Raw genomic sequence first — 17,697 nt, 5'->3', positions numbered from 1 at the left:
GTAGTTTCATATACTTGAAAAGCTGTTCATGCCCTAATGTTGATTCTGGAGTCTCCCCGAAGAGTCACTACAGAGGACTTGGGACTCAGCTTTTTAAACTTCTCCCTTTGGAGCCAAAGGGCTTCTCCCTTTGGAGCCAAGCCTTCATCTCTACTCCCGCAGTGCCTCTAATGTGCCAGTCTTCAACTTTTCTTTAAAGTGTGCTTGTATTACCTGATAGGAATTCTATGTAATTCCTAGGGGAAACTCCATTGCATATGGCTTTTTAATGTTCTCTGAATAGTCACTTAAATCATGTATAAATACAAGTTGGGGTTGCTTATCTTCAGAAAAGCTGAGTTTTTCTTTAATAAGTAAATCAACAACCTTCAAACCCTGGAGGACTTGACTCGAAGGCAAGACAGGTCACTTTGGCAGAGGTAGAAGGTATAAACTCCTCTCATTCTTCCTCCCCTGTATTTCAGTCTCCTAGTCCCCATATCAGCAGGCTGGAGAGCTCTGCCTCCCTCCTGGGGGTTTAGGAGATTGCCTGGAAGTGATGGTTGCGGCAACCTTCCTCAGGCCCTCTGATTTTGCTCCAGACAGGGCCATCATTGGATGACATGTTCCCATTTCAGTACTCCAAACCAAGAAGGAAACATTTTATCCAACCCTTCCTCCATGCTGATCTCACAAAAAAGTATAGATTAGAAAAACATTTGTTAAAAAAGAAATAATCCCTGTGGGCCAAGATTTACCTGACTGATACAAATGGGAAAACCTCTGGTCCCTGGTTTCAAGTAAGCCAAAGCACCTTGGCTTCTGGTACACAGAAAAGCCAGGAAGCCTGAATGTCCTCCAACACAGTTGACTGTTTTAGTACCAGCTACTTGTAAAGCTTTATTTATAAAATATTTTGTTTCAAACATTGAACAAAAGGGACCTACTTTAACTTCATATCATGGCAAACATTTCATACAGGTACAGAGAATCCCATTAATTTTTCTCCTTATCCAAGAAGAGAACTTGTGAGATAGCAGAAGAAGTTCTTCAACTACTTGCGGAGAATGGGAGAACTCAATGATTCTAGAAGAAGGATTTCCATTTGCACAATCATTAGCTTGTAGATCCTATCAAGAGTCTAGCAGAATGGGAATTCCTATCATGTTGCAGCAGAAATGAATCCGACTAGGAGCCTGAGATTTCAGGTTCGATCCCTGGCCTCACTCAGTGGGTTAAGGATCTGGTGTTGCCATGAGCTGTGGTGTAGTTCACAGATCCTGTGTCGCTGTGGCTGTGGCATAGGCTGGTGGCTACAGCTCCAATTAGACCTCTAGCCTGGGAACCTCCATATGCCACAGGTGAGGCCCTAAAAAGCAAAAAAAAAAAAAAAAAAAGAGTCTAGCAGAATTGTTCCTAAGACTATTACCTATGTCCCAAATCAGTGGTTTTTTTTTTTTTTTAATGCAAGACTGTTTTGCTCCTGTCACCCCTGTTTGTCATTGGAGATATGACCTAAGAAATTCCTGTCATAAAAATCTGTACTCAGCAGCACATTTCTTATTAAATGTGAAAAACAAAAATAGAAGTTAGTGGTTTCCTATAGCCCTCCAAATGCTTTGTTCTTCCAACAGAAATGTTGAAGCACATTCCTCCAAAATGTAGACTAGGACCCTTGGGTATTTTACAAGTGAACAATGGCTGAGTCATTTAATTTAAGAAACACAGCTAGCTAAGCAGTCATTTATTTGTGCAAAAAAAAAAAAAAAATTCAGGGGGCTTTTATCATCCTTGCACAAGATCCAGATAGCTGAGGACTCTGTAAATCCATAAATATCCTCTGACATGATGGGCCATTACAGCTCTTAAAGACTCATTGCTGTCTGTTGGATCAAACTCATGCTTCATGTTGAAGCCTGGGAAGAAGATTTATATGTTGACCATTCCAAATCATATCTCTATTTAAAACTCACTATCTTGGGAATGAACTTTAAACTATTTTTGCCTGCCGGTATGAAGCATTGAGTTCCCCAGCCATAAGAGTCCTAGGAACATTTCAATTCTCTGGGCTTACTTTTGTACACACCTGCAACCAAACCTCTTCCCCTTTTCTTCTCCCCGGGGGATGAACTCCATTTGGTAGATAAGTCTCATGGTCTCAGACCTAGCACTTAACTCAGCCTTGACCCTGATCACATAAATCACTTAATCTTTTCAAGAAATGAGTTTTGGAATGAAGAGCCGAATGTCTTACAAAAGGTCATTTATTAAGTTTTTGCTCATGACCAGAAGAAGCAAGGTAGTGCTGCCTCATTAAATGAAACAGAAGAGAGCTTCAAGAAGCTGGGAGTAGTAAACAGTGTCATGGGGGGAGAAAGGTTAAAGAGAATGAGAACTCAGAAAAGAATCTTGTGTTCCCTCCTCTCCCTCCCTCCCCACACCCAACAGGTCACTGGGTATTGTTGATTCCACCTCCACAGTCCACAGAGTGTCAAACACAGCCCTTCTTTTCCGTATCCTCTGCTACAGCCTCAGTTCAAATCATTGTCCTGTCTCCCTCAACTCCAGGACTATTTGTCTCTCTGTTGGTCCATTGCTGAGAGTATTTGTAATATACAGAACTGATCATATGGCAAACTGGACCTTCCACAGCTGGACAGTGCTTCTTCCACTCTCCTGACCTCCCCACTTCCTATCATCGCCTTGGCTCATTCCTGTCCCTCTCAAATTCTGGAACACCTTCTCACATCCCTGCTCTCATTGTTAAAATACTAAACTCCCCAAAGCCCCTTCGTCCACCCAGTGAAAAGTCATAGTTCCTACGTATATTCCATATCCTCAAAAAATTGTCCTTATAGAACTCATAATATTGACCTCCTGTATTGTTCTATATTTATCTGTGTCCAGCCACCTTTTATCCAGATTGTAAGCTCTCTAAAGGGATCATATCACTCAGTATCTAGCACAGGTCCTATATGTAGCCAATGCCTGGTAAATACACATTGAATAAATGAGTATATGGACACAAGCAAGTGAATTTGGCAATTGATCTTTGAAAGGACAGAGTCAGTGGAGTCAAAGAGAGAGAACTCAGAATTCAAGACAGTAAAGTGAGAAAGAGTGGTGAGAAAACAGAAGTCTGTGCAAAATGATATTACAAAAATATGATATACATGTTTGGAGTTTTAACTTATGGAGGTTGTTCTCATATACTACCAGCTTCTCTCTTCCTATTTCTCTTCTGTCTATAGCCTAGAAAAATCCCATGTCTTGTCATTCTCCTACCCAGCACAAAAAAGTCAGCTATATATATAGTAAGGTCTTTGCTGGTGGTTGCCAGAGGGGAGTGGGGGGTAAGGGGATGGGTAAAAGAGAGGAAGAGGATTAAGGTACAAACTTCCAGTTATAGCATAAGTCATAGGGATGCCATGTACAACATAGGAAAGATAGTAATACTGAGATAACTGTGTGGTGGCAGATGGTAACTGGACTTATCACGGCGATCATTTCATAATGTATATAAATATCAAACCACTATGTGGTACACCAGAAACTAATACAATATTATAAATCAGTTATACTTCAACAAACAAACAAACAAACAAACAAGGTCTTTGCTGGTCTCTGAGCCTTACAAATCTTAGATTTGTTTAGTCAGTAGGATTGGCATCAAAATATTTCTACAATCTAGTTTCATTTTTGCTTTATCCAGCATTACTGCTGATGCATTCTGACACATCAGCTATTTCTTCAATCCTTTTCATCTTCGGAACATTTTGGAATTATCTCTAGATCAATTCAAGTCTCATATTTTCACTCCATTTTTTATTTCCCTGCAAATTTAAATGCATTTTACTCTGTCACCTTAAAAAAATTAAATATCAGCATCTAATACCATTTATAGTCATTCAGACCCTTTTATTGTCTTCTGTTCCTCAATGTCACCAATTTCCTGAAAGCAAAAACCTTTCCATTTGCTCCACCTTCATCTACATGTTGAGACTCTGCAGATCCTATGGTCTCTAAGGACCTTCAAATGACATTAACAGTATCCCTGTGATGACAATCTGGAGTTGTTCTCACTTTGGTTTCCTTCTTAATAGCCAACAATCACCTTCAGGAGCCATCTCCCCCTTTCCCCTGTCTTTATACCCACATGTTCCTTGTTAGCTATGACCCAACTCTCCCCACATCCAACAATGGCTAGGTGAGTTGCCATCCAATTCTCATCACTTTTTGTCAACAAGCCAGCTTCTAACATAGTTTCTTTTCTTTTTTCTCATAGTTTCTGATTTACTCTCCCACATCCACCACTTTCCTCTATCCCAAAGGACTCCAGTTCCTTGGCTAAGGCTCCTTAATGATAGGGGGCCCTGCAACATCAGATGGAGAATGAGTCCAATTTAATTCTGCTCTTCACCACCTGCATGTCCTCCACGGCACTGTACCATCCTCCAAGTTTTTTTCTCTTACATGCCTTCTGATGCTTTCCTATAATGCCCCAAAGAAAGCCTCATTTCCCTCTCCTCTCTATGCCTCTAATTCATTTATCCTTGTCTACAGAGTTATTTGTAAGAATAGCTAAAAATTGTTGAGCTCTTACTGTGAGCCAGGCAGTGTACATTGCATTTTATTTGGATTATCTCATTTATTCCTCATTATAGTTTAATGAGGGAAGTACTACTATTTTCATGTCCACTTATAGAGTGGAGAGCTGAGGCTTAAAAAGATGAAATACTGTGCCTGAGTTTACACAGCTAGAAAGTAACAGCAGCAGGCGTGAGACCCATGCAGTCTGGTTGTGTCTGTCGTGCTGGAAGGCTTTGCTCTATGAAGCCGGGTGCGACTCGATGATTGCTGGTGCAGCCATGCAGGACGGAGATGCTGACATCTCGCCTCCAGTCCACTGAGTCCCAGAGGGCCTCCCTGGCAGAGCGCCTAGTGACGGCTGCCACGGAAACGACCTTTCTTTGCACCTGCTCAGGCAGCTTCCATCTGGGAGGGGGCTCTCTGCCACCTGGGCTAATTCTGGTCTGATCCCTTCTTCAGCTAACCTGCCTCAAGACAAGGGACACACTAAGGGGCATGAGGCAGCAAGCAGCCACCTGTGGTCCAGCTTGCCCTTGGAGAAACAGCTTTGAAACAAATTTGCATATTTCCTAACAAGAACTCCTGCCTCCACACACTTTTCCTTTACAGCCTCCTAGAAACACATAACTGTCCACATCCTCCTCCTTGATGCAACCCTTGCCTGCGACTTAACTGTTTATTAAGAACTGATGAAAAATCTGGATATGGTAGAAATTGAATCCAGATGTAAAAGAGATTCTCTACCATTTCTTTTCTGCCATCTTCTCCTGCCCTTTGCTTAAATAAGCTATTTTCTTAAATGCATTACTTTTACTTCCCCAAGTGAAATCTTCAAAATCAATTGAAGTATTTGAAAGTGAATAAAACATCATGTATTACTGCCATCATCTTGATCGGTTCTGCATATGATGTAATGAGCCAGATATCAGACTAGTTTTAGCTCCAGCTTGGCTATTGAACTTCAAAATTTAAAATGTTTTTTCTTCGTAAACCTCAATTGCTACCACCAACTCCACCACCTGTCAGAAAGGTTTTGAAGAGCAAAGGTTCCTAGATTCTGATTTTTTTTCAAGTATTGTAATCCTGATTTTAAAAAACAATTCTCTGAGGACGTCCTCAGAAATTCTTGAAATCTATGTAGAGCTTTAGAAGCTAAAGTTTTCCTGGATATCTTATCATTCCCCTCCCAGCTTAATTGTATCACTGGCATATTCTTCCTTAATAGAATTCAGCACCTAAAACCAAGTTACCCTGGAGATTTAGCACCACATCTTTTTGTGTTTTCAGGCCATTGTTCTTTCTCCACGTTTCACTTCAAGTACAAGCACCTGTGCATTCAGTGCCTCTGTGTGCTTTCCCTGCATTGTAATAAGTAGGAATGGGGCAGAGATGGCTGATGAAGGAGGCAGAGGGGCCAGAGGAGAGCTTGTCTGGGTTCTTGAGATCAGCAGCATAGAACTGGATGGCTTAGGAGGAGGGCGCAGAGTGGATGAAAGGAAGCAGCAGGTCTGAGGCCAGCGATGGTGGACAGAGCCCAGGGCCCATTCTCTCCTCTCTGCTAGCTGGGCTAACCTAGTTGCTTTTTTTGGTTCTCTTTCTCCCCTTGTAATCAGCTCCTGGCCTCTTTCTCTCCTGCTGTGGCTGCACTATGTCTTTCCTGCTCTTTTCCCTTCACCTAGACTTTGCCTTCAGCTGCGTCACTGGTGCCCTGTTGTCCCTGCTGCCGGCTCCAGGGTCCCCTACCTTACTGTTGCCAAAAGCTACTGGCTTTGGGGGCTGTGATTGGATTCCTATTTGGTTAAGGAGGGAACAGAGGGTTTGTGCATCTCCAGCCGGCTGGGGCTTAAAATGTGAATGCCTGGACTGCCTTCTGGGCGCTGCTCTGCACTTACTGCACACACGAACGATGTGGTCAGTGCCCTGGGTTGCTCGATTGCCCTTTAGCATTGAGAGTATATGCAACGGAGGGCTTAACTTGTAATAAAACCCTGGAAGCTTGATCTGGACACATTGGTTTGTGGAGCAGATGGGAAGGAGTCCAAGGTGAGCCCTAAACGAACAGCTGCCTTGTGGATCCGTATGCCTTCCACACCCAGCCTCAGCTCTAAGCACGGGCCTCATGGCTCAGTTAGAAGTTATTGGATGGAGGAATGAATGAATGAATGAATGAGCGAAGGGTGGAAGAATGCTATCTGGAAATAAAGAAGAGCTGGAACGTGGAAGTGAGGGAATCACACAGGCAGTGAAGGGCACTAGTTTCCAGGCTCCTGCAGCTTGTGCCTGGCACTCAGGGAAGCCACACTGCCGGTGGCAGCTCTCCAGAGCTAGGACACTGCACAGAAGGTAGAGAAGCATATAAACAGGCTGCACTGCTCCACGGCTTAAGATAAATATTCATACTTAATACTGGTTCTAGGGTATGAATTTTTAGACTATAATTCTTTAGAATTTATTATCGTTTTAAACTTAATTGGGTGAAAATATTTATTGATGGGGGAGGGGATGCAATTACCCAATTATCAAAGCTAGAATGAATCCTAGGAGGGACACTAAAACTCTCTTTAAATACTGAGAGGATTTTATTACAGCAAACCTTAAAACAATAATGAATGTTACGTATTCCTTAGTCTTTTTTTACAATAGAAAAGGAACACACAATTTTCAAACAGAAAACAGATTTGCATTTGTGGAGAAGAAATAAGAAAGGGCTTAGTGCCAATGAATTCTCCTCACAAACCGCCACCACCTAAAATTGCATTTTCTTTGAGCATTAAGGAAAAGGGGGTGGGGCGGGGAGGACAACTCTAGTGAGGTTACAGACAATGAAATGGAGATGTGGGAACTAGCATTAAAAATATGTTGGCATTTTCCCAAACAGGGAGTGCTGACAAGTATAATCCTATTACTAAAATCACATACAATAAGATAAATGAAATAAAAACACTTGATCTCCTGTGACCCGAGTGGCTCTTTGTCCACAAAATCTCATTGCATTGTATCAGTCTGTCCCCCGCAAAATGGTGCATAGTCAAAAACAATGTTAAAGAGGCTTTTAAAACACATCATCGAGATTACAGCACCTTTTAAAATAAACAGCACTGAATACCAACACAGGTAAAATGTCATTGTGAGATGGGGATCCGATATTCAACGGCGTGCTTTATGGCTTTCCAGTGTGTGATAAAACCTGTTCACCAGATGTACTATTTGTCTCCTGTGTAGCATACTTGAGCATCCTGTAGGCCTGAGGCCCATTTATTTCATGTAATTGCCTTTCCTGTGCACACCTTAGGGCACCCTAATTCTCCATTTTATTTCAGGCACTGTACAGGGTACCATCTGGTAGTTTAAAACTCATCCTGTTTTATTGCACTACTGCAGTGGCTCTATTCAGCCATACTGCAGGCTTTCGGTGGGGAAGGACTTCTTACTACTACCTATTTATTTTTGCCTGAAATAAAGTCGCCTTGAACTATCAACATGTAGGATTCACACGTTGATCATCACTGGTCCGTACGAGCTTGACAGAGGTTCCTGGGCAACCTGCAGACTCCAAGCACTTTCGAATTGCTTCACGCACAGCTGTTAACGTATGGAATTGGGATTCTAAATTCTTCGCCTACTTCTGCACGTAATGATATCTTTTTAGTATCTCATTTGTATTATTTCAGTTCAGATGAGCACAAAAATAAATGTATTCCATCACATCTGGAAAAGTACCACAGAGAAATCGCTTAACATACAAAGCTGCACATCTCATTACGAGGTTCGTCACTCCTTTCATATCCAACCTTACTTCTGTCCATCATCAACATGGCTTTTGTTCCACTATTGTTTTCAGTAAATTGTTAAATCATTTTTCAAGGGAATTTGCAAGATCTTGAAAAGGCGAGTTTGGAAATAATATACTTGGCAGAAGGAAAATAAATCTCAGAACCTAGCGGCTTTTCTGCAGCAGGTCCCCAATGAGAGCGCCTTCCCCTAACTTGTGAACAAATTAGGTAGGAAGTTCCTCCACTCTCCTGAGAATTCATCTCCCGCCCCACAGCAGCCCCCACACAGATGCGCCCACACAGCTAGGCAAGCCACTTTTACAAAGGGTCCCTGGTATGCAAATAACACACACCCAGCTGCGTGTTTCCAAAGGAGTCATTGTTCACCTGCTGGTTCCTGCCTAACCAAATCCCCCTTGCTGCCTGTGTTATGCATTCTCCTTCTCCTCTCCCTTCCCTCCCAGTCTGTCGGCTTCTGAAATGGCAATGAAAAGACTGCAACAAGAGGAGGCCAGGGTGGGTGGTAGGGTGAGGTGAGTGATGAGTTGGCTCACCAGCCACTGCTGCCTCTTGACATGTGTTATCTTGGTGTTGCCCAGAGAGATTACCAGTCTTTGGCCAGAGACACAGAAAGACTTCCAGTGCACAATCGGCTAGCTGGCACCAGTGACATGTGTAAATCAACAAACCAGTCAGGAGATACTGCTATTACTACAGACACCTTGGCCCTTCCTTCTGGTATTGGGTGACAACAGGGATGGAAGAATGTTTGAGGTGGAAAAGGGCTGGATAGAGACCTGTTTGCCACAGATTCTTTACATGTTTTGCATTCGTGGCAATGACAAATGTAGCTAAATGCACCTGGTTGTAGCTGTCTGCTGTGATCTAAAGCCTGTTTGAATGAAAAGAATAACTTCCTCTGTTATTTATTGTTGGAAGCAGAGTTTACTTTGCTGCCTTTAACCTCAGCAGAAATCAGACATGCTGGTTTGAGAGCAAACTGATGAGTTCTAGGCAACAGAGCCAAGAGTCGTTGGTTGGCGTCTTGTAAATCAGTAGAAGACCAGTGACCAAATAGAGTCATATTTATTTTCCGGAGGTTCCCCCCTTCTTTGACTCTCAAGCAATCTCGTTCTATAAAAATGTTAATGCTGGTCTGAATATAAAGGGTAATTTTTCCCCGGCAGCTGTGTCAAACATATCTTCCTAATAATTAAATGTGCATCCCTGGGCTCGAAGAGCAGTCTTGTTGAACAAAGCAACCGCAAATCCAACTAACCTTTGAAGAATGAGGGTGTCAAAGTATAAGCAGATGTTTTAATTTACACAATGCTTGGATTTTTTGGATGCCAAATGTTCCTAAAATAGTTATTGTATCTCAACTGAAGAAGAAAGATACATTCAGAAAAAACCTAAAAGCCTCTCAGTTACGGTGACATTTTCTCATTCACAGAAATGACAGGGGAAGTTGATCAGCATCTGAAAAAGTATCATAAGTCTATGATTAAAATATATAAGAAGAATTAAATGAGAGCATAGCAACATTTTGAAGTGCACACATGCACACACATACACACCATCTCTATAAAGTCTAAAGCTAAGTTAAATATGGGGTAAAAAAAACAAAGCCACTTGTCCTATCCTTTGTGTATGCATTAAAGGTTTCTAAAACAATTTAGGGGATGTATACTATTTTTTTTTAAAGGAAGATACATACTCTAGCCGTGAAAATATAGCATCATGTTGTCTAGCTAGTTGAACTTGCATTGCTTTGGGGAAATGTTAGCACACGTTTTTCACAAGCGGATGTATGCAGGAAAGATTTATATCACACATAAGGAAAAATGTCCTGACTTTCAGAAGAGTTGTGAGAAGTCCAAATAGTTTACCCAAGAAGCCTGTGGAATTTACCTCCTGGAGATCTTTAGCAGCAGACAGGAGACCCATATGTTTGGGTTTATTTCAGAGTAGTTTGAAATTAATAGAATGGGCTCATCAAGAGTCTTCCAGTCTTTCTCATTCTGTCACATGCCTGGGAACAGGCTGCAGTCCAGCCGCCATCCCTAAGCCAGGCCTCTATACAGCCTCTGCATCCATCTTCTCTCAAGTCCTAGTCATTACTTACCAGAACCCGCTAATCTAAAAGGCTAAGCTAAGGAGCTTTCATGCATTGCTTGTGGGTTGTGGTGGGGTGATTGTAAGTTGGTTCAGTCTCTATGGTGGATGATTTTTCAAAATCTACCAAAATTACAGAGTACATCCCTCTCTCCCTACAATTACATTTCCTGGATTTTAACTTACAGATCCAGTCACACATTTCAAAAGGACCTACAAATTACTGATTTATTGCAGCAGCATTTGTAATAGCAAATAATTGGGAACGACTTAAATATCCATCCAAAGAAGACTGATTAAATAAATTAAGGCATGTATGTGCTGAAAGAAGGCAGCAGCTCTCTCTGTCTCTGTATTTTCCTCAAAGATACTAACAAATGAAAAAATTAGAATACTATATGCAATATGCTACTGTTGGTTTTAAGAAATAGAAAAGAGACTTTTCGCAGTATAAAAAGTGACCTTTGAACTATTATACCTTTTGAATTTGTACTGTATACCTGTTAAAATGAAGTAAACCAAAAAAAGTGATTTTTTTTTTCCAAACCAAAATCTCCCCCCCCCATAAAGTAAGAGATGTATTTTTTCTCACTTCTATTCTCCCTCCATCCTTGTCAGGAAGCCACTAGGCTGGGCATCCAATGAGGACAGGCCTTTTTGACTCTGGCTTTCTCTTCTCCTTCCAGGAACTGAACATTCAAGAAGAGAGAGAAGAGGAAGAAGGCAGCAGAGCCTGGTGAGAGGGCACTGGAAAGCATGCACCCCTGCCCTCTCCCAGCTGCTCCCCAGCCCTCTCCTAGCCTGCACCCCAGAGGGAAAAAAAGAAAACAAAAGAAAAAGAGAAGACACTACAGAACATGTCCTTGTTTCACAATGTCGTCATCATGTAAACGTGAATCGAGTACAGCTTCCTGAGGTTGCACAGAGAGTTAAACTTCTGCTGGGAAAAGGCAAGAAGGGCCAATGGCTGCGAGATGACAGGTTCCATAAAGGAAATACTCTCTGACCAGGCCCTGATGGCACAAGGTGAGTGTTCAGCCCAGTCATCAGGGTTACCTTTAAGGTCTGTGTGGAGAAAGGTCTGTGTTGAGAAAGCCTAGTAGAAATGCAACTCAGTAAGGTTCATTCTGAAACATCTCAGCTGGGACTCTCTGAAAATTATTTGAAAACACAGCTGTGGAGTCACTTGAAGGAGGAATCAAGCATCTGTATATAACACTAGGGTTGGGTACAGCAATTGGAATATGGGAGTTAACAGGTATGGGTCTACCTCTGAGAGATGAGAGACCCTGGAAAATGTTTCATCTTTCCAGACTGTTTCATCATAAGGGATATATATCTTCCTCATTGCATTAATATGAGGGCTCTTTGTTGTAATTTAATGAAGAGTCCACCACAGCACTGAGCTCAGAGATGGGAACAAGAAACTTTGGCCAGTGGGTTCTCTGCCAAAATATTTTAAGCCACTTCGATTCTTTTCCATATGGTCTCTTCACGGACTAGGACGAGACCTTCTGGTGGAGTCATGAGAGAGCCCCATATCCCATGGCTGACACTGGGATGGTAAATTAGAGATACTTGTCAACTGAATCTAAAAAATCAGGACACCAGTGCTCAAAAAGCCAGAGTCACTGTGAAGGCAATTATTTAACACCTTGGAGATTATACTCCTCTGCCTAAAAATATCCTACTTAAAAGAAAGGAGAGCTAAGTTCCTAGCTCCTCCTCTTGAGGTTTTTATTTAAAGAATACCCCATCTTTACTCGCAGCTGAAAGGCTGAAGATTAAAAATTAGCCACTGTATAGTAGCTGAGCAGTAACAATTTTTCATAAAGGTTTTTACTACACATTTGGGATTATAATTTCAATATTATGCAAATGCATTTTATGGATCTGTAATACAGAATGTGTACTGGTGTTAATGTACATTAGCGGGCGAGCTCAGAAAGGCTCCAAATGAGCCATTTTGGTGTCTGCTTTCAGTGTGTATTATGAATAATAAGTAAAATGTTCTGGTTTAGAACAAATAATATAAAATCTGAATTCCTCTTGATGTTCATCAGTGATACAGCCCTATGCAACTCCCAAGGAATTCTTCCATTGGACACAATTAAAAACTGGCTCTTAACCAATATGTTCCTGTTTATGGCTTCTCTTCTTGGATGGTATGTGAAAGTAAAATAGCTGTGTTTAATAGGGAAAGGGGTAGTTTCCCCCTGTTGATCAAAATCAGGCATTCACCAGATGAGTGCATTAGAAAGGGCATAACCCCTTAAATGTCAAGACAGTGGCCCAGGCTACTTTTGTTTTTAGAAGTTCTGAGTATTAAAAAGTGAGGAAATATCTTAACAAGGTTACAAAGCTTTTGGCATATTTTCAATTAATAGACTTCATGCCTTTAACACAAAATATTTCAGATAACTGTGTTGTTCTAAGGATATTTAAACAATGTAAGTAATACTTAATAGTTTGTTGCAAGCCTTGAGATCCAACTTAGAGACCCATGTTGAATTTTGTCTGATGTGTGTTTTACCCCTGTCAGTATGTCTTCATGGTTACAGATTAGAAAAAATGCTCAAAAACTAATTTGAGGTTCTTCCTAAGTGCAGAGGCCTGAGCCAGACTCTCTTCAGGCTTCTCTGAGTTAAAGCCTAAAACATGTTTCTTTCCTTTTAAATTTAATATTTTCACATTCCAATTTTGTATGGCACAGAAAGCAAGACAAAGTGATGTCACATGTGCTGATGGTGGTAGCTGATTATAAGTAATGCAGAATTTCTGTTTGCATTGATTTAGTTAGGACCTTACGGTCTATTGATCTTGTTTCTTGCACGTGTGTTTAACACCTGCCTTGTTCTTTGGCAGTCTGGAGGAAGGCAAGATTACCTGGCCAATAATTATGGGTTGGGCATTCAGTTGAGTAAGAATAATGTAAAAATATTCTCTCTCAAACAGGCATCCTTAACATAATGTATTTTAAAATGCCACAGATTCCATAACGTATCTTCGAAATGACAATAAAAATATCCATGCATTGAATTCTTATTATGTTAAGTATTTTATACGTAGTGTCTCAATTGAGTCACAAAGCAATCTCCTGAAGTAGGTTTTACAATCCCTAGGAAGTAGCTGAAGAATCTGGAGTTTTAAAAGATCAAGTAATTTGTACAAAATCACACAGCTGTGTAGGCCTATCTAATTTTGCAACCCAAATTCTTGACTACTGTATACCCCTGGGTCCACTATTAATATGGTAGACAGTAGTCTTGGCTCCATTTATCATGTGAATTACAGCAGTGGCATTTGGTCCTTCAGTCTGACACAGGCAATACAATTAATATTTAAGTCTGATTCCATTTCAACCAGCCATTACATCCCTCTTGCCTACATTGCTGTAGTAACTGCTTTCCATTTTCCCCTGACGGTTCTCCATTCTAGATGAAAGTATGTGGAAGGAAAGATGGATATACCAAGAAGGTCTATCCAAGAAGTCAGTAAATATGTGCTGAACAAATAATTTCGACTTCTTAAATTCTCCAATCAAGTTCAACAACAAAAAAATATTTGACTACCTGCAAAGTGTAAGCTATGATTTCTGTTCTTGTGTCCTTAAAATTTCAGAGACCCCAAGTAAAGCCTATTAGAGCAAAGCAGCCCTTCCAAGTATTAATTTATAATCAATTTTGAAAGTAGCTGAGTTTATTGTGTCCTAATGTGAAAATGAGCTATTGGCTGTATGCCAATTAGCAGATAAGTCTCCTATCCCAACAGGTGAAATATGAGATGCTGAATAATAAAGCCTGAAGTACAGTGCAGTAGGCCTGAGGAAACAAGTAATGCATCCTCTTAAAATACCATTCCCAGCATCATTTGCTGAGTCTTTTCTGTGCACCGGCCCTTTGCACCATCTCCCGTAATCTCACAGCACTCTGTAAGGTAAATTTTATTGTCTTCATTTTGCAGATGAGGAAATTGAGGCTCAGATAAAGTAATCTAACATCGCATCGTTAATAAGTGGTTGAACGAGGCTTTAATTCCCAGTCAGCTAGATTTCAGAGAACCTGAGAGAGAAGCAAAGAGAAGGTAATAATTTTTAAAGAATGAATCTCCACCTTCTGAAACCTGGTAGCAAGTCTTGCCTTTATTGTGGTCCTTATCAAATTCTGCTTTGTTATTTCTGGTCTTCTTATATCACCTCTATTTAATTATAAGCTATTCTGTGTGGGAGAAGGGAGGAGCTTGTGCAAACCATTTTTTACCTTCTTTACAGGGTCTTGTTCAGTGCCTGGGACAAAGTAGATATTCAAGAGGCTTTTTTATTCATTCCTCATTTATTTACTGAGTGTTTACTCTGTGGCCAAGCCCAGTAAAGAGGACAGATCATGCCCTCTAGGAGCTTTCAGAGCAGTGGAGAGGGTGGTTAATAAGCAGGGCTCTCACCTGGGTGTGGAAGTACTCTGGTGGGGGAAGCAGGGGCCACCGACCAGCGGAGAGCTCTGCCAAGGCTTCCCAGAGATCTCATCGGAACCCACTCCTGGAATATCAGTAAGAGCCAGGCAAAGAGAGTGGGGAGGACATGATAAGCAGAGTGAACAAACAGGGGTGTGCGAAGCCCCCACCCCCCCACCCAGTCAGAGATAAGCACATGGTCTGTTCCAAAGATCCAGGTCATCTGGAGCTTGCTGTTCACATGTAGGGTGAGGGGGCTTCTGTGGGAGGGAGGGCAGAGGCAGAGGGGGACCAGAAGGACAGGTGGTGGAGAGGTATCAGGCATGAGGTTCAGAAGGATCAAGTGCCCCATGCTTTATCCTGATGTCCTGGGAAGGGATAAGTGCAGGGAGGAAGCAAGACAAGCATACAGTTTAACAAGATGATCAGCTAGATGGTGGAGAAGAGAAAGGAAGGAAGTCTGGTGGCCGGAAAGAAAACCAAAGAATTGATGGCTAAAGCTAAGGAGAAGGAGGATCTTGCCTTCTGGAGAGGAGAAGACCATTTTGTATGGAATTTAGAAGGACATGCAAATATTTTATTGTTATTCTTAGAGCTCCACCCCCATCCGGTTTCTCTCTTCATTAATTTGTGGAAGCCACCTGGACTAAAATACTGACGGAATCTTCACTTTGAATGTCCTTGTGTTTAGGCATCCCAGTATAGGTATTAGAGATTTAATTAGAGCTGCATTGAAGCACTTTTTATCTTAACAATCTCTCTGCGGGAGAGGTAACAGAGTAACAGGGATCGATATAAACAACCTAAGTGGAATACCTCAGAAAGAAAGAAATATTATTTTTGCTGATGCACATATTTTATTTTGAAAAATCATGAAGATCTCCATTAGGAAATCATTCTTTCTTGGCATTGTGTTGCATGCTCAACAAATAGAAGGTAAATATGCTAAAATTGGTGTCTTTTTCACAAAAAAACACATAGCTATAAAGCTCTTTGTTTTCACCCAACTGCTGAAAACATTTGTGTAGGCAATTTCAGGAAACATTTGGAGAATTGGAAGTGCTCTCTCCTACACATATGGTTCTTTATGAAGAGGTAATTTTTATCTATGTTCTACTCGACTGAATATTTATAAGTCTGTTTAGCCTCAAAGGTACCTGATCTACCCCCAAAATACAGTTGCCCCCATAAAGCTAAAGTGAGATTTATTCAGTTACCCTTTAAGAACTTTGTGAGTTATTTTCATTTTCTCCCTATGAATTCATTCCCTAAATTTGTTTAATTTGCTGTGTTATTGCAATTAGTCAATTCTCCCTTAGTTACACAAATAATAGCCTTATAAGTTTGAGGCTGTAAATCACTCATCCATTAAAAATGCCATTTCCTTGTACTGCAAATTTGATTCATTTAGAAGAGAAAAACCATGGCATGGAACAGAATTATGCAATGTCATGGACACATTAACATTTGGATCAAAATTTTACATTGTGTCAACCAGTAAACAGTATAAATGGTCCAGATTTGCCATAAATAATTGTCTATTAATACTCTGGCATGCTGTAGCAAATTACAGTCGCACTTCAGTAAACACAGCTGTAGGTAGGCGCCAGGACCGAGGGAAGCAAGTGCCACAATTGGTTTGAGTGGAAAGAGCCTGTTGTGCAGGGATGCGGGGCAGCATTTGTCCAGCAACGGGGAGCACGGCTGTGGATTAAATGCCCATGTTCGTAAACACAGGAGGAAGACCCACTGGGCCCTTATCATAGCTGGAACATGGGACGCCAGGATGCAGCCTTTTGCCATAAAACCTATAGGAAGCACAGATGCTGAACTCAATAAGGGCATCCTTCATGTTTGCCAAAGGCGAAAGGGGTGGTGACACATTTTATTAACCAGAAAAGTCTTTGTGGTGTAAAGGACTGACCTCAAGGGGAAACAGGCTTATGGCTGGAGCAGCCACAATATCAGGTGTTGACTATGGAGCCACTAAGGGACCGCCCACCCAGAAGCCCCAGAGTCTGTCTTAATTGTAGCCGGATTTAGGCCCTTCCTCCGTCTCTCCCCTCCTCACTAACCAACTGAAGAAATGAAAATTACTACTTTTTTTTCAGTGTTTGGCTGAAGGCTTTTAAGCCCTGTTAAAATGCAAATAAGGCATCAGGAATGGCTGGTAAATAGGTATATTCACATTCATTAACATCTTGGCCTGCGGCAGGTAATCAAGTAGCCAAAATCAGTGGACTGAGTAGGATGAGTTGGAACTCAGGACAGGTAACCTTTGATATGGATGAGGGGAGAATGAAGTGTTGCCCAGAGTGTATCAGCAGGGCACACAAAAGGGATTTAGGGAATGAGTCACAAAACTGACTAACACTTGTATGTTTACCTGTGGGAGCAAGTACTACCACTACTATTATCATCCCCATTTCCCAGATGAGAATATAGAGACCCAGAGATATTAAGGAACTTGCCCATCATGTACCCACCCACTGACAATTTATACTGAAGAATTATCCATCTCCAAAAGCTCAATTCTTTTAGTCCAGAATTTAGCACCAGGCTCCCTAGGAATAATAGAGCTTAAGGATCTTAAGGTTTTGTGGTTCAATTAATTGAAACTGTGACCCTTAGAAAATACCAAGGTTTTATGAAATTCCCTGTAATAAATATTCTAGAGTCAATTCAAAACATTAAATTTATTCCGGAGTTCCCATCGTGGCGCAGTGGTTAATGAATCCAACTAGGAACCATGAGGTTGCGGGTTCAATCCCTGCCCTTGCTCAGTGGGTTG

General features: G+C 41.3%; 1 protein-coding gene and 1 long non-coding RNA gene across 2 annotated transcripts in view; one reads left to right on the top strand and one right to left on the bottom strand.

Annotated features, from left to right (window-relative positions):
- Positions 1-17,697, bottom strand: part of LOC146396001 (uncharacterized) — an 881,025-nt gene that overhangs the window by 490,454 nt on the left and 372,874 nt on the right. The gene's annotated exons all lie outside the window — the stretch shown is intronic.
- The window catches only part of LOC146396005 (uncharacterized), a 308,028-nt gene that overhangs the window by 192,596 nt on the left and 97,735 nt on the right, over positions 1-17,697 (top strand). The window contains exons 3-5 of the mRNA XM_084999969.1: positions 11,144-11,483; positions 13,896-14,038; positions 14,421-14,540. Coding sequence (XP_084856095.1) covers positions 11,144-11,197 — 54 coding nt within the window. The 3' untranslated portion in view covers positions 11,198-11,483; positions 13,896-14,038; positions 14,421-14,540. The remainder of the gene's footprint in view (positions 1-11,143; positions 11,484-13,895; positions 14,039-14,420; positions 14,541-17,697) is intronic.

The sequence above is a fragment of the Sus scrofa genome, chromosome 15 (genome assembly GCF_054392235.1).
Source record: "Sus scrofa isolate SSC_HxYL_T2T_F1_AM1 chromosome 15, Sscrofa_HxYL_maternal_Yorkshire_Landrace_v2.0, whole genome shotgun sequence".
NCBI lineage: Eukaryota > Metazoa > Chordata > Mammalia > Artiodactyla > Suidae > Sus > Sus scrofa.
The sequence above is the reverse complement of the archived record's forward strand: the minus strand, read 5'-3'. Positions and strand labels throughout refer to the sequence as shown.